Here is a 22587-nt window from a genome sequence, read left to right as displayed (position 1 = left end):
AAGGGGTAATGGTTTTAAACCAAAAGAGGGGAGATTCAGGCTGGATGTCAGGAAAAAAATACTCCTGTCCTCTACATCAAGATTAGGAGACTTGAAAACCTAGTATTTGTTAGTTATTATAATTTCCTTTAATTAAAATCTGTTGAAATTGCATACCTAGGCACATTTTATACAACAATATTCCATAATTAAAAACACCTGAAGTATTGGAACTTGAGCATTTAAAAAAGTGATAAGTAACTCCTTCATTCGTCAGCTCTATGAAGTCACTGCAATCCAACAGCAGTTTAATTCACTAGTTCCAGCAAATCAATCTGTGTTTGCCCTTTTTTCTCTGTGTGTGTGTGTGTGTGTTTACTTGTTCTAAAGGAATGACCTAGGCAAAGCTAATCAGGCTTGCTGTTGTGGGATTGACAGTAATGCTGACATCGAATCTAATGTGCTATAATGGCAATAACAATAGCTCCTGCTGTCCCATCTGGTAATGATCTGATGTTAGTAATTTTTTAAATGAAAGTAACAGGTATTTATATGTTGTAAATGAGCAGAATCCATTTAGGCTCTTTTTGCTGAAGATGTAATTAAGGAAAACAATTTCAGAGAATTCCTGAGGCTTTGACATACAAGATAAAAGATGGATAGGTGGATATATTTTTATCTCCGGCTATTCCATCATCTGCAACAAAAGAAAGACTATTTCTGTACATCTTGTATGCATATCCTATTCTTTTCTTAATAAGTGTTTTATTTTACGTAAGTTGTATGAATAACAGGTGTCAACAATGCTTAATCTTGCAAGACTAGTTAAAGCACTTACACAGAAATTCTTCTTGTAGCAGGCATACTTTAGATTTCACGGCACATTTCCTAAATACTGTACCTTTTTCTCTGACATATCTAAGCCAATTTTAGACAGTATTTGACTGGCAACTTTTACTTTCCAGGAGGTGATTTATATTGATAATGTAACATTGGAGTTTGCTTACGCTTTTTATAGAATATTGAGATACTGTAGACTGGCATAGGCTGAATTGTCCCAAGAGCCTGACTGCTGTCAGATGCTGGATTACCATCATTACTTTTTTAGCTGGATTTCCTGCTCTCACACTGTTTAAATATTCAGTCTTACCATTTTCTACATGATTGAGCTATTTTCAACCAAATTTGATAATGGGAGAGAAGACAGAGATCACGAAGTTTCAAAGCACTCTGTGCTCATCAAATTATGTGTCAGTTAGCCCCATAATCACCAAAGAAAGTCTAGGGGAGACTGGCTTAATAAAGCCCCAGACACAATTTCAGGTAGAGTGAGCTATTTTTTTAAGGATCTCTCTTTTTTTAAGAATCTCTCAACTTGGACTATGGATATAACAGGGATTGTAAAATACTTTTCCTGCTAATAAATTTTGGAGGGGTCCTTGCTCCAAATTAGACAAACTACTCCATTGTTGAAACAAAAACTACTGGCATTACTACATGAAGATCTGATTCAGTATCCATGATTATCTTTAGGAGTTTGACAATAACTTCAGCGAAGACACCATCAGAGTAGGAATGTCATTATTAGTTATACAAGACTTGGCCATCCTGAAAAAGTATATGGACATTGGGTGTTCCTACCTGTTCTGTGGAGCCATTGATAGCACCTCAACATGTTAAAACCCTCTCACTGGTTACAATACAACTTAGGTTTGCTATACAGCTGCAAGATAATGTGCTTGTGTAAAAATAGCCGTAAAAATTAATGCTGTATTTAATTCTTTGATTTTTAGTGTTCCTGGAGAGCAGTAGAACATGTGAGAAGTGGGGTATTACAGGTATCTGTGTAGGAACATAAAAAAATTCTAATCGCTACAGTATGATAACATCATTTGTTATTTTTTGTAACTTGGTCTCATTTCAGATGAAGTGGCTATCTGTTCTACCCCAACAGTGTATTTTGCTGATGACATGTCTTCTAATGGCACTGGATGCTGTACCTATAGACATAGATAAGACAAAGGTCAAAGGAGAAGGCCACGTAGAAGGAGAGAAGGTAGAAAATCCAGTAAGTGTAATGAAATTTATCTAGTTAAGTATTTTTTTTAATTATTAGTAATCTGGCTATAGCAAACTCCCTGAAATTGAACTGTTCTTCACTGGAGTTACTTGCAGGAAGGAAACTAATACTAGCCAGTACTGTCATACAGTCTGCCATCTACTATGATGAGTTTCCATTTAAATTTATTCTTTTTTATTTTTTTCTTTTCCCCGTGAGCTGCTAAAGGTGAGATGGCATTCCCCAGCTAACAATAGGAAGAATTGCTTATTGTTCCACAGAGACTTCTTTCAAGCGATTGAGTGGTGGCTTAAGAAATTCCACTTACTGATTCCAGTTTCATTGTTTTAAATAGAACAGTAATGAATGAATTGCACTGTTTAAAAATCAAACAAAGTACTATATTAGCATGACAGATGCTTGTGTATTACATGGGTTCCTAAATACTTTTCTCCTCTTCCTTGTCAGTTACTGAAACAAATGAATTGTAAATATAAGTTGTTACAGGACAGTGATGCAAATCAGAAAAAAAGGTATGTGAGAAAGTATAATGCCTGAGTTACTGAGATTTAAGTTTCAGTTTAGTTGTTGTATTTAAACAAAATGAAATGTTTGGTGGTATATTTTCTTTTCTCGATTTTTACTTTTTTTTTTTTTTTTTTTTTTTTTTAAGGATACAGGACTTTATTATGATGAATATCTCAGGCAAGTAATAGATGTCTTGGAAACAGATAAGCATTTCAGGGAGAAACTCCAGACTGCTGACATAGAGGAAATAAAGGTAGGTACAATTAAAAAAAAAAAAAAAAAAAAGACTTAAGGTTAGTTAAATACAGAACCGAGAGCCACGTATGTTGTATTCTTTCTTACTTTTCTTTTTTCATACTCAATTTTTTTGAGCTTAAATTTCCTCTCACTTTAATTTATTTAGGTATTTAACCTTTACTAGAACTTTGTTTTTAGTCAGGGGTATCCCATAGCATAAAAAACCTCTTAACAATGTATGCTTGAATGCATAGTTTCTGCCTTCTGCCTGTCTACTAAAAAGCCTGTTTCAGAATTCATGCAGGTAGGTAAGTCTTCGTGTACATCAAAACAGCTGCAAGCATGGCTCTTGCTGTTTCCTCCTGAGTAACTTGGAACACTGTTTTGAACACAGAGGTACATCTGCCTTCTCAGACTGAGACAGTATGTATATAGGAAGAAAATACACCTCTGTCTTTCTCCGCTGCTGTTCTTTCTTTTGTGCAAATCCACATAAGTACTCTCTCCAAAATGTCACCACATTCTTGTCTTTTCTGCTTTAGTTCCTGGCTCTAGGTGGTGGCTGTTCTGCATTCCCCTTTATGAACTAGAAATTCAGCAAGGGATGGATAGGAAACAGTATGAAGTGGTAGACTTTAAAAAGGAGATCCCGCCTGCTGCATTTCTCCTAATCCCTCATGTTGCCATTGGCAGCTTTTGGCTCCTTCTTTCCTACATCTAGTGTAACCCTTGAAAGTTACTATCAATTTCCAGATCCTGATAAATATTCTTGCAATACACATTGGTAGCTGTTGCTGTGCTTGTACCTTCTCTCAAGTTTTACAGCCATCATCAAGTGGATGAAGAACACAGTACTGTGTGCGCATCTCACAGTTCTTTTGAACTAATTTAAGAACATTTGATCTAGAAATTTGTCACTTAGACATTATTAGATATTGCTGCTTCAAGATCATGCTTTTACTCTTTGAAGGAGCAAAATTAGAAATTCTCTTTTAGGATTTCTCTCCGTTTCTGTAACCATAGGCTTAAAAAAATTTGAGTATGCACTTTGAAAAAATTTTGAGATTCTTACAGCATGGTTTGCAGTATTGCCAGAGACTGCCGCTAGTCTGCTGTCTTGAAGCTCATCTCTAACGGGAATCATAAAGGCTACTTTCTTCTATTTTTTATATGTAACTTTTGTTTTTTGACAGAGTGGAAAACTAAGCAGAGAGCTTGATTTAGTAAGCCACCATGTGAGAACACGGCTGGATGAACTAAAAAGACAAGAGGTGGCAAGACTAAGAATGTTAATTAAAGCTAAAATGGATTCCGTTCAAGGTAAGAACACAAAATATAACTAGGTAAGTTAACAGATGGGATTGTGTTGGAAAGGTGCCCAAAGCCCGTCAGTTGTCATTATGACAACAAAGCATTGCAAGCTGATAGTGAATGTCCTTTCTGAGCTGGTCTAGTGCCAGTAAAAAGCCATCTTTATAGGAAACTGGGAAGAAGAGCCATCTGTGTTCTATAAATAGCTAAACTTGATTCCGGCAGTGGATTTTTCAGATACTTATAATCCTTTTTCAACCTCTGTTTTTGTAGTGCATCAGTTTATAAATTACTCACTGAGAACTAGTAACATAGTAGGACTATATTTAAGAATACAACATGACATAGCATTTCATGTCTTTACGGGGTAGAAAATGAATTATTTGTGTTTGTGGGTTTTTTTTACAGTCAGTTAACACAAAAGTTTTCCTTTTTCTCTTTTTAAGCCCCTTTTCCACCACGTAGTTACTGTACAGATTTATAACAAGCATTAAACCTTTCAAGGTAGAAGAATATTTTTTCTTATTTTGGGGACAGTTTTAAGCTTTGAAATAAACAAAAACATTTGGAGTGAAAAATTTTTTTTCATAGCATTTTCCTAGTTGCTAATGGAATCATACAAACTCAGGGAATTTTTAAAATAATGTGTACAGGTTTCTAATTATTATGATTGCTGTGTGTTTTGTGGTAAGTGGTGGTATCCCTTTTTATTTTTTATTACTGAAGAATTCCTAAAGGTTGCATTTAGAACTAATTCTGTAAATTTCTAATTAGTGATTTCTTTTTGAAGAGAATTAGCTGCTCATAAAGAAAATTCCTAATGATGGACTGCATGATCTTGCTTCCACAGTGTTCTTTTTATCCACAAAGAAGCTCTAATAAAAAGGGCTTCACTTGTCTATGCAGATTATTTTATCGTTAGAAACATTTGCAGGTTGGGGGGGTCCCACTGAATTGAATAGAATATTTATCAATTTAAAATACTCCAAGATTAAAGATCTGTCTTCTAGGCTAAGCCAAATTCAGAGGTGGCAAGTAGACTGACAAAGTATGCATGTACAAATACATGTTTATGTGGATGTTACTAGGGTCAAGAAAGCATCAAATTAATTTGGGGAAAAAAGCCATTTGCAGTGTAGTATCTTTCCAATGAAGTGTTCAGGTGCTACCACAGTATAATTAATGAATAATAATATAGAGTTGGATGAGGGCATCAGATCATCTTACTGTCCTTTGCTTTATTTTAATGAAAGTTCTAGTCCAGAGAGTACAGTCGACTGGTAGCTAGGCAGTGCACACCTGTGGTAGCCTCTCCACAGGAGTCAGTACATTGCTTCACATACCTGCCAGACCCCATGTTCATCTTCCCCAGGCAGCTCTTGAGCTGCCAAGAGCCTGGTCTCATGCTCATCTTGCAGGCAAGCAGTTCATTGACATCACGGTGACACTCACAGTGAGACAGTTGACAACAGCTAAGGATACCTGATTGTGTTCATAGTAACTTGTGTATTTTGAATTTTTTTAATAGTTTAATGGACTGATTACTTCTAGCCTTTTCTACTTCCATAAATTAAGAGAAAGTAACAGAGTGTGCTTTTGAAAAATAATTGCCTCCAACAGATCACTTCTGTTACACGTAAGTGTAAGATCTTACGTTAGAGAAAGAGCAAGAACAGATTATTGCAGTTCAAAATATTCAGATGACTGCTAAGATGCAAAAACACTGGGAGTAGGACAACGTTTTGTGAAGCTGATAATCAGCCCTGCCAGTGAGTATTTCACATCGCATACGGCAAGTATGGCCAGATTATCAATAAAATACAGCTGCATCTGTATACCTGGGCAACATCTTGGAACATGTATAAAAAAGCATTTTGTAGTAATAGCAGGCAAAGTTGTTTGATTTCCTTTTATTTGTTCTGTTAATCTTTTCTCTGTAACACCACTTAACCACTTCACATCTTGATCATCTAAAACAAAGAGAGAAAAAAGCAACACACACCCCTGTTCTCTTCCCTGTCAGATGGATAAGGTCTTGAAAAAAAAAAAAAACAAACACAAGATTTGAGATTATATTCTGCATATATTCTGTCCTGATCCAGATGTGGTTTTAAACATTTTCACCAAGATCCTACTAGATAGATCTGTACAGGACAGAACAATGTTAGGGGTTGAGTCTCAAATAATACAGTAATGTGGCAAGTAAATACTACCAAATGGAATGAGTCTTTTTTCCCATAGGAATAAGAAACAGAGGAAAATGAGTTTGGGGTCTGTTTTTTTTGTTTCATTTTTGTATTTTTAAAGCTTATTATTACACTTATAAAATGCTTCAATGACAGGCTGAGGCTCATACATTTCAACAGAAGTTATGATCTCACCAGGAAGGAATGATGGTTGAAATCTGCCCAAGCCAGTGTTTGCTGTTTTGATAATACAGACACAGTACTAAGTGTAAGACAGCTAGCCAAAGAATAACATGTTCAAAATTGTGTTTACCAGGTTTTTTAAAAAATATTCTTTGCTAAGCCATCTAGTAAAAGCTTGTCAAAATTGTTATACATAACACATCAACTGTATGCTGCTTAAGATAGCATGATTATCTAGCATTAGTAGTCAGAAACCATGGTAACAGCTAGAAAGCCTGTTGTAGAAATGTGTTTTGTTGTTAGTACATAGTGAATGGATATTGGTGGATATTGTTCCTGTTGTAAGGAAGACAGAAATATTTGCAGCTTCCAGACACAGCCTGATTCTCTACTGTTTTGTATTTCTCAATTTGCAAAAATGAAATTTGAATGTCTGCTTATCTGATTTAATTTTACAACATATTGTGCATGCATCTTTTGCCAGGTATGTGTCATTTGCAAAACATACAAGCGATAGAAGAGTCAGACTTCTCCCAGTTCAGAAAAAAGATGCAAGTTGTTAGCTTTGAAATGGCACATAAATTCAACTGTCTCATTTCTATAAAAGAGAATAAAATGTTTTTCTTGGTTTGTGATGCTCAGATTGATTGTACTTTTCCTTGCTGAAATACAAGCCTTAATCAGAAGGAATATAGTGCAAATTTCTATGAAGTTTGCTGATACCTTTCAGGAAAAGCAACTTTAGAAGTGTTGCTGTTGTTTCCTCCAACAGGGAAAAAATTATCCAGTCCTCAGGGAGCCTCAGGTACTTACAAGACACAAGTACCCATATGAAAGTTTTTAACTTTGTGATCTCACTGGATTTCAAACTTATTTTAATGTTTTACATTTGTATCTTGTTCTTTCAGACACTGGCATAGACCATCAGGCACTTCTTAAACAGTTTGAGCACCTGAACCATCAGAATCCTGACACGTTCGAACCTAAAGACTTAGATATGTTGATCAAAGCTGTGAGTGCTAGATATAAACTACTGTGGGGCTTTCTGGTATTAGTTATTATGGGTTTTTTTTTCTGTGATAAAAGCAAATCCTTTTACAAATACCACTTCTTTATAAATGACATGCAGTTTTCATTTCCAGAGAAAAGTCAGTTGTCTCCATTGCACACTTGAAAACTGTTGCCAATGTTCTTTATGCTGTATTATGCCCATAAATTTTGGGGTGGCATCTTAACAGGACTTGCATTCATGTGCCAGCACAAACCACTTCAGGAATAAATTACATCTTTCTGGGTGCCTTTAAATTAAATACGGCTTCGATAGGGGTACATTTTTCCCAAGTGTATTTGCTGCTTTCTGTTTCTGAATTATTTAGTTGTCTCTCAGAATTATATAAATAATCATCCCTAAACTGGCAATTTGAATTTTGGTATCCATTACATATATGTCAAGCTGCAAAACCACAGCAGACAAGAATTTAAGATACCAATATTAGAAGTTGCACATGCTGAGCATAGCTTTCAATGTCTATTTAGCAGATTCAGTATCATTCACAGGTGTGTGTGTGTGGGGGAGGTTTAGTGTATGTTAAATGAAGGGGATGCAGTTAAGCTAAGCATGGCATGGCTTTTTTCAGCTGCTGGAAAAAACACACTCCCAAGGGGAAAAAAAGACTTTTATCTCAGATATGCTTTAAAGAGCAATACATGTCTGACATGAGAATTTGACAGTTTTTATGTTTCCAAAATAAATTGTAATTTAGGGTGTATTTCAAGTTTTCTGTAATTTTTGTGGGTTTTTTTTTTACCCTTGGAAAATTTTATCTCAATTTTCTGTAAACTTGTTTTTTATATAGATCTAATGTTTCTTGCCATTTCTGAGCATCACTTCTGGGAAACTTGTGGATGGCTAGGAGGAGCATATCCTCAGCAGGGCAGTTCTTTTATTATAATTTTTGTATTGTCTTTTCATTTCTCAGCTGAGATTTGACAGAGTGTAATGGGAATTTTGGAGGGGAGGTGTCTTTGCTTTGGAATTGGTTTTGAAAAGATAGAGTGAATCTGAAAACTAAAATGTAAATAATGGAGAGACTATATCGGGTATAAACATGTTACTTTGAAAAGCACTACTAGATACATCCTTTTAATACCTTGAGCTGTCTGAGAATGATGCATCTCTAAACTGTATGCAAGTACTTGTCAGAAATTCTCACCTCACACTCTTTCTCTCTATATAATCTTGTTTCTTTTTTTTTTTTTTTTTAATTTAATCTGTGAGGCACTGGAATGGATTGCCCAAGGAATTTGTGAATGCACCATCCCTGATGGTGTTCAAGGCCAGGCTGGGTAGAGCCTTGGGTGACATGGTTTAGTGGGAGGTGTCCCTGCCCATGGCAGGGGGTTGGAACTAGATGATCTTGGGGTCCTTTCCAACCCTAACTATTCTATGATTCTATGATTAAGCTACTGCAAACTAACTCCCACTGTTAATGAAGGCACATTTTTCATTAAACTGGAGGATAAGCTACAAATGTTCCTACTCTGAAATAATCAAGGAGTTATGGAACTGTTTGAAGCTGCACTTCATTAGTATAGGAGTTACTTGAGTTAATCTTAACTGATGAGCAAGGACACTTTGACGCCGTCTTGCAGTACTGTGTAGTTGCAGAAATTACCTAGTAGTTGAACCCTTGCAGATAAATTTCTGTGAAAATAATAAAATGAGAAGAGCTGTTTCTGCATCACTGTCAGATGAAAGGAAACCCCCAACTAGTCTACCTCATCTTTAAAAGGAGAATGGCAATATGGCCAGCCTTGTCCACGGGTCAATGATTTTAATGTTATGTGTTAACACAGTCATGTAGCATAATCAAATGTCTACACATATCTATATTTTTAGGCTACAAGCGACCTGGAAAACTATGATAAGACCCGCCATGAGGAGTTTAAGAAATATGAAATGATGAAAGAACATGAGAGGAGGGAGTATCTAAAAACACTCGATGAAGAAAAGAGGCAGCGAGAAGAATCCAAGTTTGAGGAGATGAAGAAAAAACATGGAGATCACCCTAAAGTTCACCATCCTGTAAGGCCACAGTGTTATTCTTACATGATTGGGTGGAAACTTTTCTTTCCAGAGGGAAAAAGGTAATAAAGAGCATTTGCCTCTTCTCACTGACATGGGAGCAAAGTGTGGGAACAATGCTGAGAGCATTACAAATCTCCCCATTTTTCTGACAGTTATTCTATTTGCTGGCAGAATTATTATTTACAAAGAAGCAAAATCTTATGAGGAAGAAGCCAGATTGGTATCTAAAACTGTAGGGCTCCCTTCATTTATTACTGGCCTGCTAGGAACTGTATCACAGTACCATTTCCTCTAGGGAGGACAAACACATTTCCTTCAGCTCTTACTCTACATGAGGCTGTGTGGCTATAACTGATTATTATAGGTGTTCCTTTCTACAGAATATGCATTTCCTCGACACTCCCTGTTTCCCTGGTTTTTCTGTCTACTGAAAGTATTAGACCTGACCAGAAGGGAATTAAGGAAAATTCTAGTGATTCCATTTGCAACTAACCAGAAAATAAAGACTTTCAGAGAAACTGTAATGCAGAGGTAATGCAGAAAAATTACACTTAATCACCTTTTGAATAGTTTTTCTTTGTAACCAATATCTAGGGAAGCAAAGATCAGCTGAAAGAGGTGTGGGAAGAAGCAGATGGGCTGGATCCTAATGAATTTGACCCAAAAACATTTTTCAAATTACACGGTAAGAAGTTTAGCTTAATTTAATGAAAGAGTGAAGTGACTTTCTGTTACTTTTGCTCAGGGCAAACTTGTTTTATGCTAGGGTGAAAGCTTACACCTTGAGCAATTTGAATGAATCAGAAGAGTACAGAAGAGAAAATAATTATGTTATTGTTTCTAAGTTTAATGCAACATCTTAAATGGGGTTTAAAAGTTGAAAACAGAGTTTTGTTTAACTACTCATAAAATCATACAGACAATGCAGTAATGATTCCTCATGGAAGTATGAGAAGTTAGAGGGCTCTGCATATCTATAACTGCTTGCAGACTATGCAATAGGAGTAAATAGAGGCGTGGAAAGGTGGCAACCCCACTTTCTCATCATGTCTGGATATAAGTCCCAGACTCCACTTATCTTTGGAATAGTCATAGAAGTGCCATACCTCTTCAGAGGCAAGATTCCCTTAATAAAACAAAATCCAAAATGCACTCCAGTCCTGCTTCTATATTTCTCAGCAGCTATAAACAATAAAATAGTAGCAGAGATGAGGATGCATCTCAATGGGCATTTTGCTTTTAATATGATTATATTCATGTGTAACCTTATATTCTGACCTTGTTAAATGCTTCATAATAAAGTATCCTGCCTGGCACTGGGCTGTGAAGAGCTGAATAGTACATAGAATTTGACTAATCCCAAAAATGATAATTTAACTCAAGTGTTTTAGCTTGAGTCTGAACTTTTATCTTGGTTTATATAATATAGAAATATGTATTATACTTATTAAACCTTATCTCTTTTTTCTGGAAAGAGATCTTGAAAGATACTGTTCTGAAACTTTTTGGTAGCTTTTTGGTGCAAATTTCACCAAAACAGAGATAGCTGAAATAGCCTTTTGGCTTGGATCTTAGTATATGTAAAACTTTGAGGCAATTAAAAATATTGCATAATAACACTCATTTGAAGTAGTCATTCTCTTTCCATTCTACCTCTAAAGGTAGAATAACAATATTCAGAGTAGAATGTAGGTGCGTTAATTATCAAGTATTTTCCTCTCTGTATTTGTTGTGAAAAGTCATTCTATAGTGATTTCTTCTCAAACACATAGATTTTCACATAATTCTTTAGTTTATTTGGAGAGTCATGCTGTTGGTTAACAAGTTTTTCCTGCAGATTTTTTTTTACTTCTGAATGTGTTTACCAACTTAGTTATTAAATTGCCACAACTTGCCCTCAGCAATATTTTTTGGCAATTGCAGTCTGTGCAGTTCTGTTGTGACCTATTTCAGCTTGCTAATCTAGGAAGTAGGGAGATTGCTCTAGACTTGTCCAGCCAGCCAAAAATGGCAATAGAGTTCAGCCAATGCCTGATGAAACCTAAACAAAAAACAACCTATATACTCAGCATCTTCTTAAATGAGATTTTAATCCACATGAGATGTGTATGCTGATATTTAACTCATGGAGATCTACTACACCTATTACTTTCTGTACATACTCAACTTGTATTTTCAACACTTTGTTTTCTAGATGTCAATAACGATGGTTTCCTGGATGAGCAAGAATTAGAAGCTCTGTTTACTAAAGAGGTAAGAAGTTCAGAAACAACTTGTTTCAATAAATGGTAGCAGGGATGTCTGTATTTTTTCCAAGTATATCTGGGGGCTTAGGACTACAAATTCCAGTATTCATGCCAAGTTTTGTGCATCCTTAATGTTTCTGCAAAAGTGTAAAAATGTATCAGCAGGGAAAATAAAGTAGTTGAAGCATAGGACTCAGATATCAGATACCTAGTGCTCATATATTTCTCTGCCACAGGATTGTCTGAGATTTTATAATTAATCTGCAGGCTAGCTATTTCTGTATAAATTGCAGTGCAGAGAGCTGCACTCAGGCTCTGGCTAGATGCAGCCTGGTAGAGGTTCTGAGGCTGGGTAGCTGTGCTCATTCAGTGCTTATCAACAAGTCATAAGACTTGTTGAGAGAAAAAGGGTCATGCTCATGTGAATTGGCTCAAAGTCAGCACGATGTGGAACTGGCTGCAGAAATTTCACATATTCTGTATCTAGGTAGTTTGAAGCACATGTACATCTGATGAAGTAGACAGGCTCTTAGTTTCTTTTAGCATTGTCTTTTTGGTGTGTGAAAATGCAAATATTACTTTGCTTGCCAGAGGAAAATGAGAGTGAAGTACTGAAATTTCTAGTGATGGGAATTGCAGAATCAATGACTAAACAAAGGGCCTTGGTCTTAATTTTTCCAGGAAGTTCTGTTTCAGTATAGCAGGAAAAAAACCCTGAACTTCCCATTGAGAGATTTGGTACTATGGCTGTCAATACCTACTCTTACAATTTTTTTCTAGATTTCATGAGCCAGGGAGGAAATGTGCTATACATAATACAGAAGCTTTTAAATTATAAATTCAAGTGACTGTAAATAGTTTAAGAAATTAAATTTGCAAATACAGATTTTTAACAATACTTTGCCATAATCCCTTCTAATTCAATGAAGATTTATGACAGTTGTTTCTGATAGATGTCTCACCATTTTGCAGCTTTGTAGTTTAAAAACAAATATTCTGGGACCTTTAAATAACCTGTGGCTAAGAAAGCAAAGCTAAATGACTAAGAAAGCCAAGTAGAAGCAAATAAGCGTGAACTCACTAGAAAGACATTGTGCAAGAAAAGAAGTGGACCATTGAGCTAAGCACTCAGTTTGTCTTCTGAGGGTCAGCTGCATGCTCTGGTAAAAAAGCTACTCATCCCTCTTTCAGAAACCATGTGAAAATTCTGCCTACTTTGAGTTAAATGTTGGATCAGACTGGTCAATTTTACTGTAACTTCCACAGCACTGGATTACAACCGAACTTTCAACAGACCATATGAATTAACTGAAAACTTCATACTTAGCAATGAAAGGCTTACTTGTTGCTTGAATACTATGCTTGAATGCTATGCTAAATTACACTCTCACTATATTGGAAAAATGGTGAACTCATGTTTTTAGCAGCATTTCATGCTACTGTTCCAAATACACTCTTTCATTTGAATGAGCAACCCATTCCCCAAATTAACATTTGCTAATTCTGAATTTCAGCTAGAAAAAGTTTATGATCCCAAAAATGAAGAGGATGACATGGTTGAAATGGAAGAAGAAAGGCTGAGAATGAGAGAACATGTAATGAATGAGGTGGGGACTGATACTCAGTAGAGCTGCTTATTTCCTTCTATGTTCAAGAAATACAGACCTCCTAACATGAAGGGTTGTCCAGGTATAGCAGAAAGGGATAACCTGTCACACTGAATAGTGTTTCTGCTGTGATTCACATAAAGTTACAATACTCAAGTGCTGTCCCCATATTCTGATGATGTAAATGCCTGCTGACTAGTTTCTATTTAAGAAGTTCCAGAGAAGAAATTATGCTATAGCCTCCATCTTTTGCAGAGAGTGAGGTTCAGTGGAAATTCCCTATGAATTCCAGGGAAGATGGGAAATACGCTTTTCGCTTAGGAAATGTGTAAGATTTATGTCTGAGGTGAGACGGCAGAGTCTTCTTGTCTCACCTTTGTCCCTTCCTAAGAAGTTTCAGAGCTCAAGGTATCGCCTATGACAGTGAATAGTTCTGACCGGTTTTCATCTCAGAGTATTTTGAACCACTGTGTTTTTCATTCACGTCTTTTCTGTATTCCATAACCTTGAGCAACATAGCAAGCCTGGTCTTCTGTTAGTCATAAAAGGAAGCATTTCCTCCCTTCCCCTTAAAGGATTTTAGCACAATTCAGTTGGGTTTTTTTTCATATTTCAAAACCACCCATCCAAATGTGGAGGTTACTCTGACTCACAGTTACAAAATTATTACCATAAAGCTACAAAACATTTTAATCAAAAAAATCAAGCATTCCACTATTAGCACCGGGGCTGTGACCACAAATAATGTTTCCAATAAGGCCAGTGGATTTGGAAGTAAAATATGAGGATTTACTTTTTATCTATGTTATTGTTAAGCTATATAACCTTTTGAGAGAAGTTGTCGGAAGTGGCAGGCACTCCCTTAAAAATGAGACAGATTGAAAGTATAATGGTCATATTTTAAGATATCAGCATGATGAAGTTAAAACATTAGCTCCACCAAAACCCATCCTTTATGTTGAGTTTAATTTTTTGCTTTAAATAGGTTGATATTAACAAGGACCGGCTAGTGACTTTAGAGGAGTTCCTGCGAGCTACAGAGAAAAAAGAATTTCTGGAGCCAGATAGCTGGGAGGTAATGAGAATGTGTTCCTAATGCAGCATACGGTACTACATCATTCTAACCAGGAAACCAAATGGCATGCTTTTTTCAGTTCTGTTTTGGTATGTGTGTGGTTAAGTGTCTTAGCTAAATGTAGTGTACAAATGTAGCAGAGTAATGCAATGCAGATGTACTCTTTATGGTGCACACACAAACAGAAAAGGTCTTGCGCCACCCTGTGGATTCTAGAAGAGCATTTCTCACATTTCAAACAGAAAATGAACATTTATGAATCACGAGGGAAGATGAGAGCTCAGCTGGAAGCAAGAGGAATTTTTTCTCCTACCTCTAAATCTGTGGTAGAATTTTGATGAGAAAATAGCTGACAAACGGCTATTTTGCTGTTTCTTACAGTGAATGTACTAACCGTTTACAGTGGCATGCCTCAGTATTTAGATGAAAATTCTGAGGGTTGTTTAGTGAACTGTGCAATTCCTCTAATAATAACTTTAGGGGGAAGATAATAAAAATATATACACATTCTGGCTAAATACATTTGTATGTATTTTCTTGCAGACACTAGATCAGCAGCAGCTCTTCACTGAGGACGAGCTGAAGGAATTTGAAAGTCATATTTCTCAGCAGGAAGATGAACTTAGAAAGAAGGCTGAAGATCTTCAGAAGCAGAAGGAAGAGCTACAGAGGCAGCATGACCAGCTTCAGGCTCAGAAACAAGAGCTTCAGCAGGTACTTATGAGAACAGAAAATTTTTTTCCTATTCTGTATCCTCATATGTGTAATGGCTCATTACAGTCCCCAGCTCTGGAGTATACTTTACCTTGATTTCTCATATGAGTCCCAGCTGAATTCTAAACTAATGGTAGCAAAACATAATCTTGTATTCAGGATTATAGCAAACAATGTGAGCGTCTCAACTCAGTAGTATACCTATTAATGAAGACTTTATATAATGACTGCAAAGTTTATTTGTATTCATTTATGTTGCATCAGAGAAAGTTTACAAATTTAAGTTTTTCAAATGTTGTATTTTATGTTTCATCAGGTTGTAAAACAGATGGAGCAAAAGAAACTACAGCAGGGAAATCCTCCCGCAGGACCAGCTGGAGAACTGAAATTCCAACCCCGTATGTAGCTTTCTGTGCAAACTCTAAAATAAGACCTCCAGTGTAAAAGTCATTAAAATTCTATCTTCCATTGAAACTGTTAATGTGGTTTTAATGATCTCTGTAGATAGGTTCACTAAACTGTCTTTAAGGCAGTTATGGAACTCTTCTAAAATGTTTCTGAAATCTTAGTGCTTTGAAGTCCATAATAAAACAAATCATAGTTCTAACTCAAGTCATCAGATGGGCACAGAAGGATTGTGTTGTACCTATCAGTCTAAAAATACTGCTGTCTGGCATATCTAGGATTTCTGAGCATCCAGAGAAGAATACAGGTATAAAATGACCAGGTCCAGTAATGCAGCCATAGAACATCAGACAGTCTCAAACTGCAGAACAAATCAAAGCCTTTAAATGCTTTCAGGTCTGTCCTCAATGACAAATTTACCAGCAGTTGTGCACAACATGACATGACAATTTAGTTTTAGGTCGTTTGAATGACCAATTGCTTCCACACCCTCAGAAAACAGTGTCGTAATAAATCATTGCATTTGCTCGCTGGTGGCAACAAAATGATGAGTTATATATTAGCATTTAACTATAACACATGGTCCATGGGTTTTTTTTTGTGTTTTAAAGGAGGTCTGTTCATCCATATATCCTTAGATTTTTCTCCACCTCTAAAAGCATTGAAACTAATATTGTTTTATTGGCTTCCACGTTCATGTGCTAACATTATCAATAGAGCTCAAGAACTTCACATTACAGAATCACAGAATCACAGAATCCCAAGGGTTGGAAGGGACCTAAAAAGATCATCTAGTCCAACCCCCCTGCAAGAGCAGGGTAACCTACAGTACATCACACAGGAACTTGTCCAGGCGGGCCTTGAATATCTCCAGTGTAGGAGACTCCACAACCCCCCTGGGCAACCTGTTCCAGTGCTCTGTCACTCTTACAGTAAAGAAGTTCTTCCTGATGTTAACGTGGAACTTCCTATGTTCCAGTTTACACCCATTGCCCCTTGTCCTATCACTGGATATCACTGAAAAAAGCCTAGCTCCATCATCCTGACACCTACCCTTTACATATTTGTAAACATTGATGAGGTCACCCCTCAGTCTCCTCTTTTGCAAGCTAAAGAGACCCAGCTCCCTCAACCTCTCCTCATAAGGGAGATGTTCCACTCCCTTAATCATCTTTGTGGCTCTGCGCTGGACTCCTTCAAGCAATTCCCTGTCCTTCTTGAACAGAGGGGCCCAGAACTGGACGCAATATTCCAGATGCGGCCTCACCAAGGCTGAGTAGAGGGGGAGGAGAACCTCTCTTGACCTACTAACCACTCCCTTTCTAATGCACCCTAACTTCAGACTGTATCCAGGCAGCCTTTTGAAGCTTTTAACTGTTCCTGCATGGCTAACAGTGGGATTTCAAACCTTAAATGCTATATTAAGTGATTACATGTTGCTTTGTGGAGTACTTTGAAATTCTATCCCAAAGCCATTCAGTTCTGTGAAGAGAAATACTGACATTTCAGTACCAATTTAATTTTGCCTTTCATTTGCTTCAAGACTGCCTGTGGGTAATTTAATTTTTCACCTTCAGTAAAAACAGTGTTACAGCAGATGCCCTGGGAGTTGGACTAATGATACACCTTTTGATAGCAGCAATATGTAGCTGACATTGTTCTTAACACATATTTTATGTAAAAACTTTCTGCAAAGCCATATATTCAGGTGTCATAAGAACTACCCACTACTTATTCATTGAGTTAAGGAGATCCAAGTAGACAATATAGGCTACTGGAGATACTAACGGTAATTTAAGGAAAAAAGAAAAACACAAAAATGCAGCTGCAAGTTGTAAAATCTTCAGCAAACTATGAAAATTAGTATTATTCAAACTTAGGCAAAGGGGGAATGTTATAAATATTGTTGATGCAGTGAGGAGTAAAATACAGGAGCAAGTTTTTAATTTGTTTTTCTAAGCTTCCCATATTGAGATTAAAAATTTTGTAAGCATGTAATATATTTCAGAAAGAACAATCTCCAAAGAACCAATGTGTTATGTAGGGAAAAATATTACACAGAAAACAGAAACAACTAGCAATCTAAGAAACACTGAATATTATAATAATGCAGTCTATTGGGTAATCTCGATCTGATTTCATTGTTAGGCACATACAAAAATTTTGTTTCCACTTACAAAACAAGAAATTTTCTTGTCCCTGCACTAGAAACTTTCCTTTATAGACTTTCCATGATTGGGCCAATTTAATAATTGAGAAGTTACAGATTGTTTTATTCTTGTTTTACAGCTGGGGAACACAAAGTTGAAGATGCACCAAAACATCCTGCGGAAGGTGATCAGCCTTTACCACCAGGACATGTCCAGGAGCCAGCTGCTAGAACTGATCAAGTTCACCCTTAACCACTTGTGCCTCAACTTTATAGCATCTTTATTATTTGGGGGTCTTGGCGGGGGGTGGGCAGGAAATCAGAGTGAAATGTGAAGTCTCCACTTTCTTCCCCAGAAGAATCATTGTAAAATCATTTGGAACATTAGAAATGAACTATCAGTCAGACTTGAATCATAAATTAAACTATTTTTTTCTCCAGTGCATCAGTGAGAAAAATAAGAAGGGAATCATTAGAGGCTATAGTAGAGGAGGGAATCAAGGAAACTGTTAATACTAAAGATTTTTATGGCCAGAGCTGTTGAACTCTCCTCTTGGAAAAACAGAGGTGATGTTTGCCATTCTGTGTTTAGGCGTGAATTGCAATCTTCTCAGAGAGGAGACGGGGAGCCGACCTGAATGTCAAATCAGGTCTAGTTTTATGTAGAAACTTTCCAGAAATGCTGAGAAGCAAAATATGGGTTTAATGATCTTAATAAGCAAAACATACCATAGATAAAGTCCTACCAATTCCAGCACTACCAAACTCTTTCTTCTTTGAGACCAAATAAAAAAATCAAACTTCTAATCTTTAATCAGAATAGATTTGCACTTTCGAAAAATCTAAACACAGCAAAGAATTCTGTGGAACAGTGAATATTTTTCATGTTTACAGAAGCCTAAGAATTTCACTGTAAGCCTTCAAAAGGAATACTATACTTCTAGTGTATTGATCTGAACCGTCCTCCTTGCCGAGATTAATTCTATGTAGCCACTGAATACTCAGCTGGCTCTTGGGACAGTACTTTTCTCCCTGTTTCTTTCATCAGGTGCCAGCTGATCTCAAAATTTTGCATGTTATTAAGTAAGCTTTTTAGGTAGATGGAAATGTTGTACAAAACAGAACAAGACTCAATGTCTTTTTCTGTACAGATTATCCTACCTCCTATGATAATGGCAGGTTTTTCAAAATGCACCATGTGCTTCAGAAAGCTTTTCTCACACATGAATCTTTTAAGAGGCTCACTATTAACTCTCATTTGTTCTTCAGCAGTTGGTGTAAGTTTATGAAGTGTCCTAAAACAGGGGTGCTACTTGATTGTATTATTTTGATATTAAACCAGGCTAGGTCCCTAATATTGTAAGCCAAGATTTTACAAGAATAAGTTGATTTTCCTGTGAGTTTTACTAGAATGTTGAAAAGTTGTGTGATTGTCCTTGCTTGTCATCTGTTTCAGACTGAAAGTATCCTAAAGTGTAAACCCTGTTTGGGTTTTTTTATTTGCTTAGGGTTTTGTGTGTTGGTTTGTTGTTTGGGTTTTGGTTTGGGGTTTTTTTTGTTGGTTGGTTGGTTATGTTTTCTTTGGTTGGTTTGGTCTGTTTTTTGTTTGCGTTTTTGGGGATTTTTTATTTTCAAACACAGTTTGTTCTGACTGTAGAATGCTGGCTTTGAACTGATACAAACACACCTTGGCAAGCATTCTTTGCATTTCCTTCCCCTTTTTGGCTAACTGCTGACGGTGTTATTAAAGGAGATCATTTGGGTTTTGAGCAAAGAAACAGGGGCAAGCCTCTGTTATAGAAAGATACTCCTTTCTGAATAAGACATGAATCTTTTAAGCAAACTCAAACAAGACAGGCAGCAATTACATCTTCTATTGACATTTGGGAGGTTTCTCACTCTGAAGAGCTTTCATTGATAGAAGCTAGGCATATTCCTTCCATGTTTAAGGCTCTTTTCATCAGGCCTAGGCATATAGTTGTTCTCCAGGCAATATAACAGAACTCACTCCTGGAACACACTGGATTTCCTCATCTGTTTCATCTTATTAGTTGTCATATTTCCTTCATCTATACTACTCAAATAATTGGAATTATTTTACTTTTTATTTTTTGTTCTCTACACAAGAGGCTAACAATTTATAGTTTCCAAACCCAATGTCTCCACTGTTCGTCATTTCCATGTAACACCAGTTGGATAATGTCTTTGTCAGGAGTCTGAAATACCTTTCAACAACTTCATCTGTTTGCTAAGAGGCCCAGACATAGCTACAGCTACATCCAGACTAACAGAGTTTCTCAGTGAACAGCTCTGGCTTTGGGGTTGTAGCCTGATAATGGGTAACAGAGCAAGGAGGAAAATAAAGAGAGAAACTTACCTAAATGTCATGGAAAAGACAAGGGTAAAATTTTCTTGAGTTCTCCCCATCCCATCCCACATGAAAGTTTAGAGAGGACATAATACAGCCACAGATGCTTGCAGAGAACCAAGGACTGAAACCTTTGGTGTGAAGGCATTTCTGTCATACAAATCATTCCTTTAGGCTACATCTGCCTCCCAATGACAAATGTCATTATATGTAATGATGTGCTTTGTAATGTAATGCTCAAGCTTCGGTTCCAGTGCAACCTCTTATATTTTGCTGTTGGAGATGGGCATTATATCCCCCTTATCCCATTTAGTTTGAAACATCCACAGCTTTGTAAAGAGTTGCTGTAACTTGGGTGCTGAACTCGGCTTCTTCTTGCCACAGTTTAGTGTCAATGGTGATGCTGCGGAAGCCACTTGTGAGGAGCCAGAATTTTCACTTGTTTCATCATGAGTTAGCATTAGCAAAAGTTGCTTGTTTTGCATTTCAGCTAGCCACTGAGGTGTGCTCAGTGTAAAACAGTGTTGCATCTTTCCTTCAGTTGCTATCTGATACCTAAATGTTGTTCCTGTCTGTTAAATTAATTAGTAGGCTTGCAGTTTAGCAATATACTACAGACTTTATGTTCATTTTTTAGAAGTGGGAACAGGCAGGTTTTTAAAGCTTAGAATTGGTGATGGTTTTATCTCTTAATAATCAAGGTTTAGTCAAACTGACAGTTGCTTGCCCTAAATCATGTGGAAGGCAGAGCCTCAGTCCTCAATAACACTTAAGTTATGGAACTCTTACTGGACACATCTTAAGTTTGTTGCCTAAATATTTTTCAGATTAGAGCCCAAACTAGAACTTTGTACTTGTCCACCTGATTACAAAAATTCACCTATGTATGGGTACCTGTATCACATGGCTACTAAGATGGCAGGGACTGAATGGATGCTCTTACAAAAGCTGGTTTGTCAGTTCTGGTCTGTTGACAGACAGTGTTCACCCAATACTGTCTTCCTCTGTAGAGGAAGGGTATTCTTCAGGCCCAGGCTAAACAAGGTCTCCATCTGAGTGCAATAAAGTCACCAAACTATTTTTGTGGATCAATTCTGAAGCGTGGTTTAAATAAGAGTTATCTCACTGTGAGGAACATCTGCCTTAGAGGTTATGCAATGTGCTCAAGTCATGCTTACTCATTAAATGTTTTGCAGATTTGTTGTTTTTTAAAGTGTTTGTTGTTTTCAGTCCCGATGTCTTACTTTAATTTGGTTCTCTCTTCCATAAAAGAGACTAGAAGTATTAGCCACTAATAGCATGTTTCTGCCCTGGTACTGATTTCTCAGGAGCTTTTTAAAGATGGGAGAAAATAAGCTTACAGCTAAGTGAGAAAGTAGAAAGCTATAATCATAGGTAGATAAAGGACTGGAATATCATGGGCACCATTGCTTTCACCTGTACTCTGCTTTTCATTTAGGAGGTGATTATGAGAAAACTGAATGTAACTAACTTCACAGAGAGACCAGTTTCAAGACAAAGATGCAGAGATTTGGTTTTACATTTGGCTGGGATTTTGGTAGGAGGATGAAGGGGTAAGATTTGGTCAGTGTTGTACAAATTCGTATCCTCCCGTGCAATATATGTAAGAAGAAGAAAAAAAAAAAAGCCCACTCTGTACTTTGTATAGATTAGTTTTTAACTGGATTAAACTGAAACTCAGCACAGTGACAGACGTCTATAGTTTTATTTTAACCTATTGGGAAAGGAGCTGGTTTAGACCTTGTCTGTATGCACAAGTTTGTATTTCCACTCAGAGGCCCTTGCTGTTTGCCCTCCACTTTTTGCTTTCTGGAAAGATGTGAAAAGGAATTTGTAAGAAGATCCAAGTATCTTGTGTTCTTCCCTGGCCCAGCTGCCTCACTGAAATAGCTATTCACGAATGAGGTACTTGAATGTTCAATTTTCTATATTCATAAAAATACAAAACCAACTAGTTAAAATGCTACTGCAACAGCACTACAAGTCCTTGACAATACCACACGCTTCCCTGCCTTGTTGAAATTCAAAACAGAAATCCTAGAGAAGGTAAGCACCCACAGGTTTAATAACAGGTATATCTATAGCTTGCTTTCTCTTTGCTTGCAGATTTTCCCTGCAAAGCCAGGTGCCAGCCATTTCAGGATGTCAGAATGGCTGTGGCAATGTGACTCTTGGGGAGATCCACAGGACATGGTACCATGTCCAGCCACATTAGACTCTTCCATTTTGTAAATGTAACTTGATTGAAAAAAAACCAGCCTTGAGGTATGGTGGCATTTTGCGAAGAAGCAAGGCTGTGAGCTATAGATTGTCTGTTTGTAAGTTATCCAAAGTCGGTAGCAGATAACCAGGAGATGTCGCTAAGGTTGGCTCCAGACGTACTCTCTTATTTACATCCTCAAATAGCTGTTAGTTACTAAAATGAAGAGGT

General features: G+C 36.9%; 1 protein-coding gene across 2 annotated transcripts in view; it reads left to right on the top strand.

The window, feature by feature from the left end:
* NUCB2 (nucleobindin 2) overlaps nucleotides 1-21845 on the top strand; it is a 32219-nt gene extending 10374 nt beyond the window's left edge. Inside the window, exons 2-13 of one of the 2 annotated variants that reach the window (XM_065682879.1) lie at nucleotides 1904-2047; nucleotides 2712-2819; nucleotides 3997-4123; nucleotides 7392-7495; nucleotides 9383-9568; nucleotides 10166-10256; nucleotides 11766-11824; nucleotides 13332-13424; nucleotides 14410-14499; nucleotides 15043-15213; nucleotides 15530-15611; nucleotides 17908-21845. In XM_065682879.1, the coding sequence (XP_065538951.1) occupies nucleotides 1904-2047; nucleotides 2712-2819; nucleotides 3997-4123; nucleotides 7392-7495; nucleotides 9383-9568; nucleotides 10166-10256; nucleotides 11766-11824; nucleotides 13332-13424; nucleotides 14410-14499; nucleotides 15043-15213; nucleotides 15530-15611; nucleotides 17908-18020 (1368 nt within the window). In that variant the 3' untranslated portion in view covers nucleotides 18021-21845. Of the gene's footprint in view, nucleotides 1-1903; nucleotides 2048-2711; nucleotides 2820-3996; nucleotides 4124-7391; nucleotides 7496-9382; nucleotides 9569-10165; nucleotides 10257-11765; nucleotides 11825-13331; nucleotides 13425-14409; nucleotides 14500-15042; nucleotides 15214-15529; nucleotides 15620-17907 lie in introns of those variants that run through there. The other variant, XM_065682880.1, reaches the window with a different exon arrangement.
* Nucleotides 21846-22587: the final 742 nt, after the last annotated feature.

The sequence above is a fragment of the Lathamus discolor genome, chromosome 6 (assembly GCF_037157495.1).
Source record: "Lathamus discolor isolate bLatDis1 chromosome 6, bLatDis1.hap1, whole genome shotgun sequence".
Lineage (NCBI taxonomy): Eukaryota > Metazoa > Chordata > Aves > Psittaciformes > Psittacidae > Lathamus > Lathamus discolor.
This window is presented reverse-complemented; position numbering and strand designations above follow the sequence as displayed.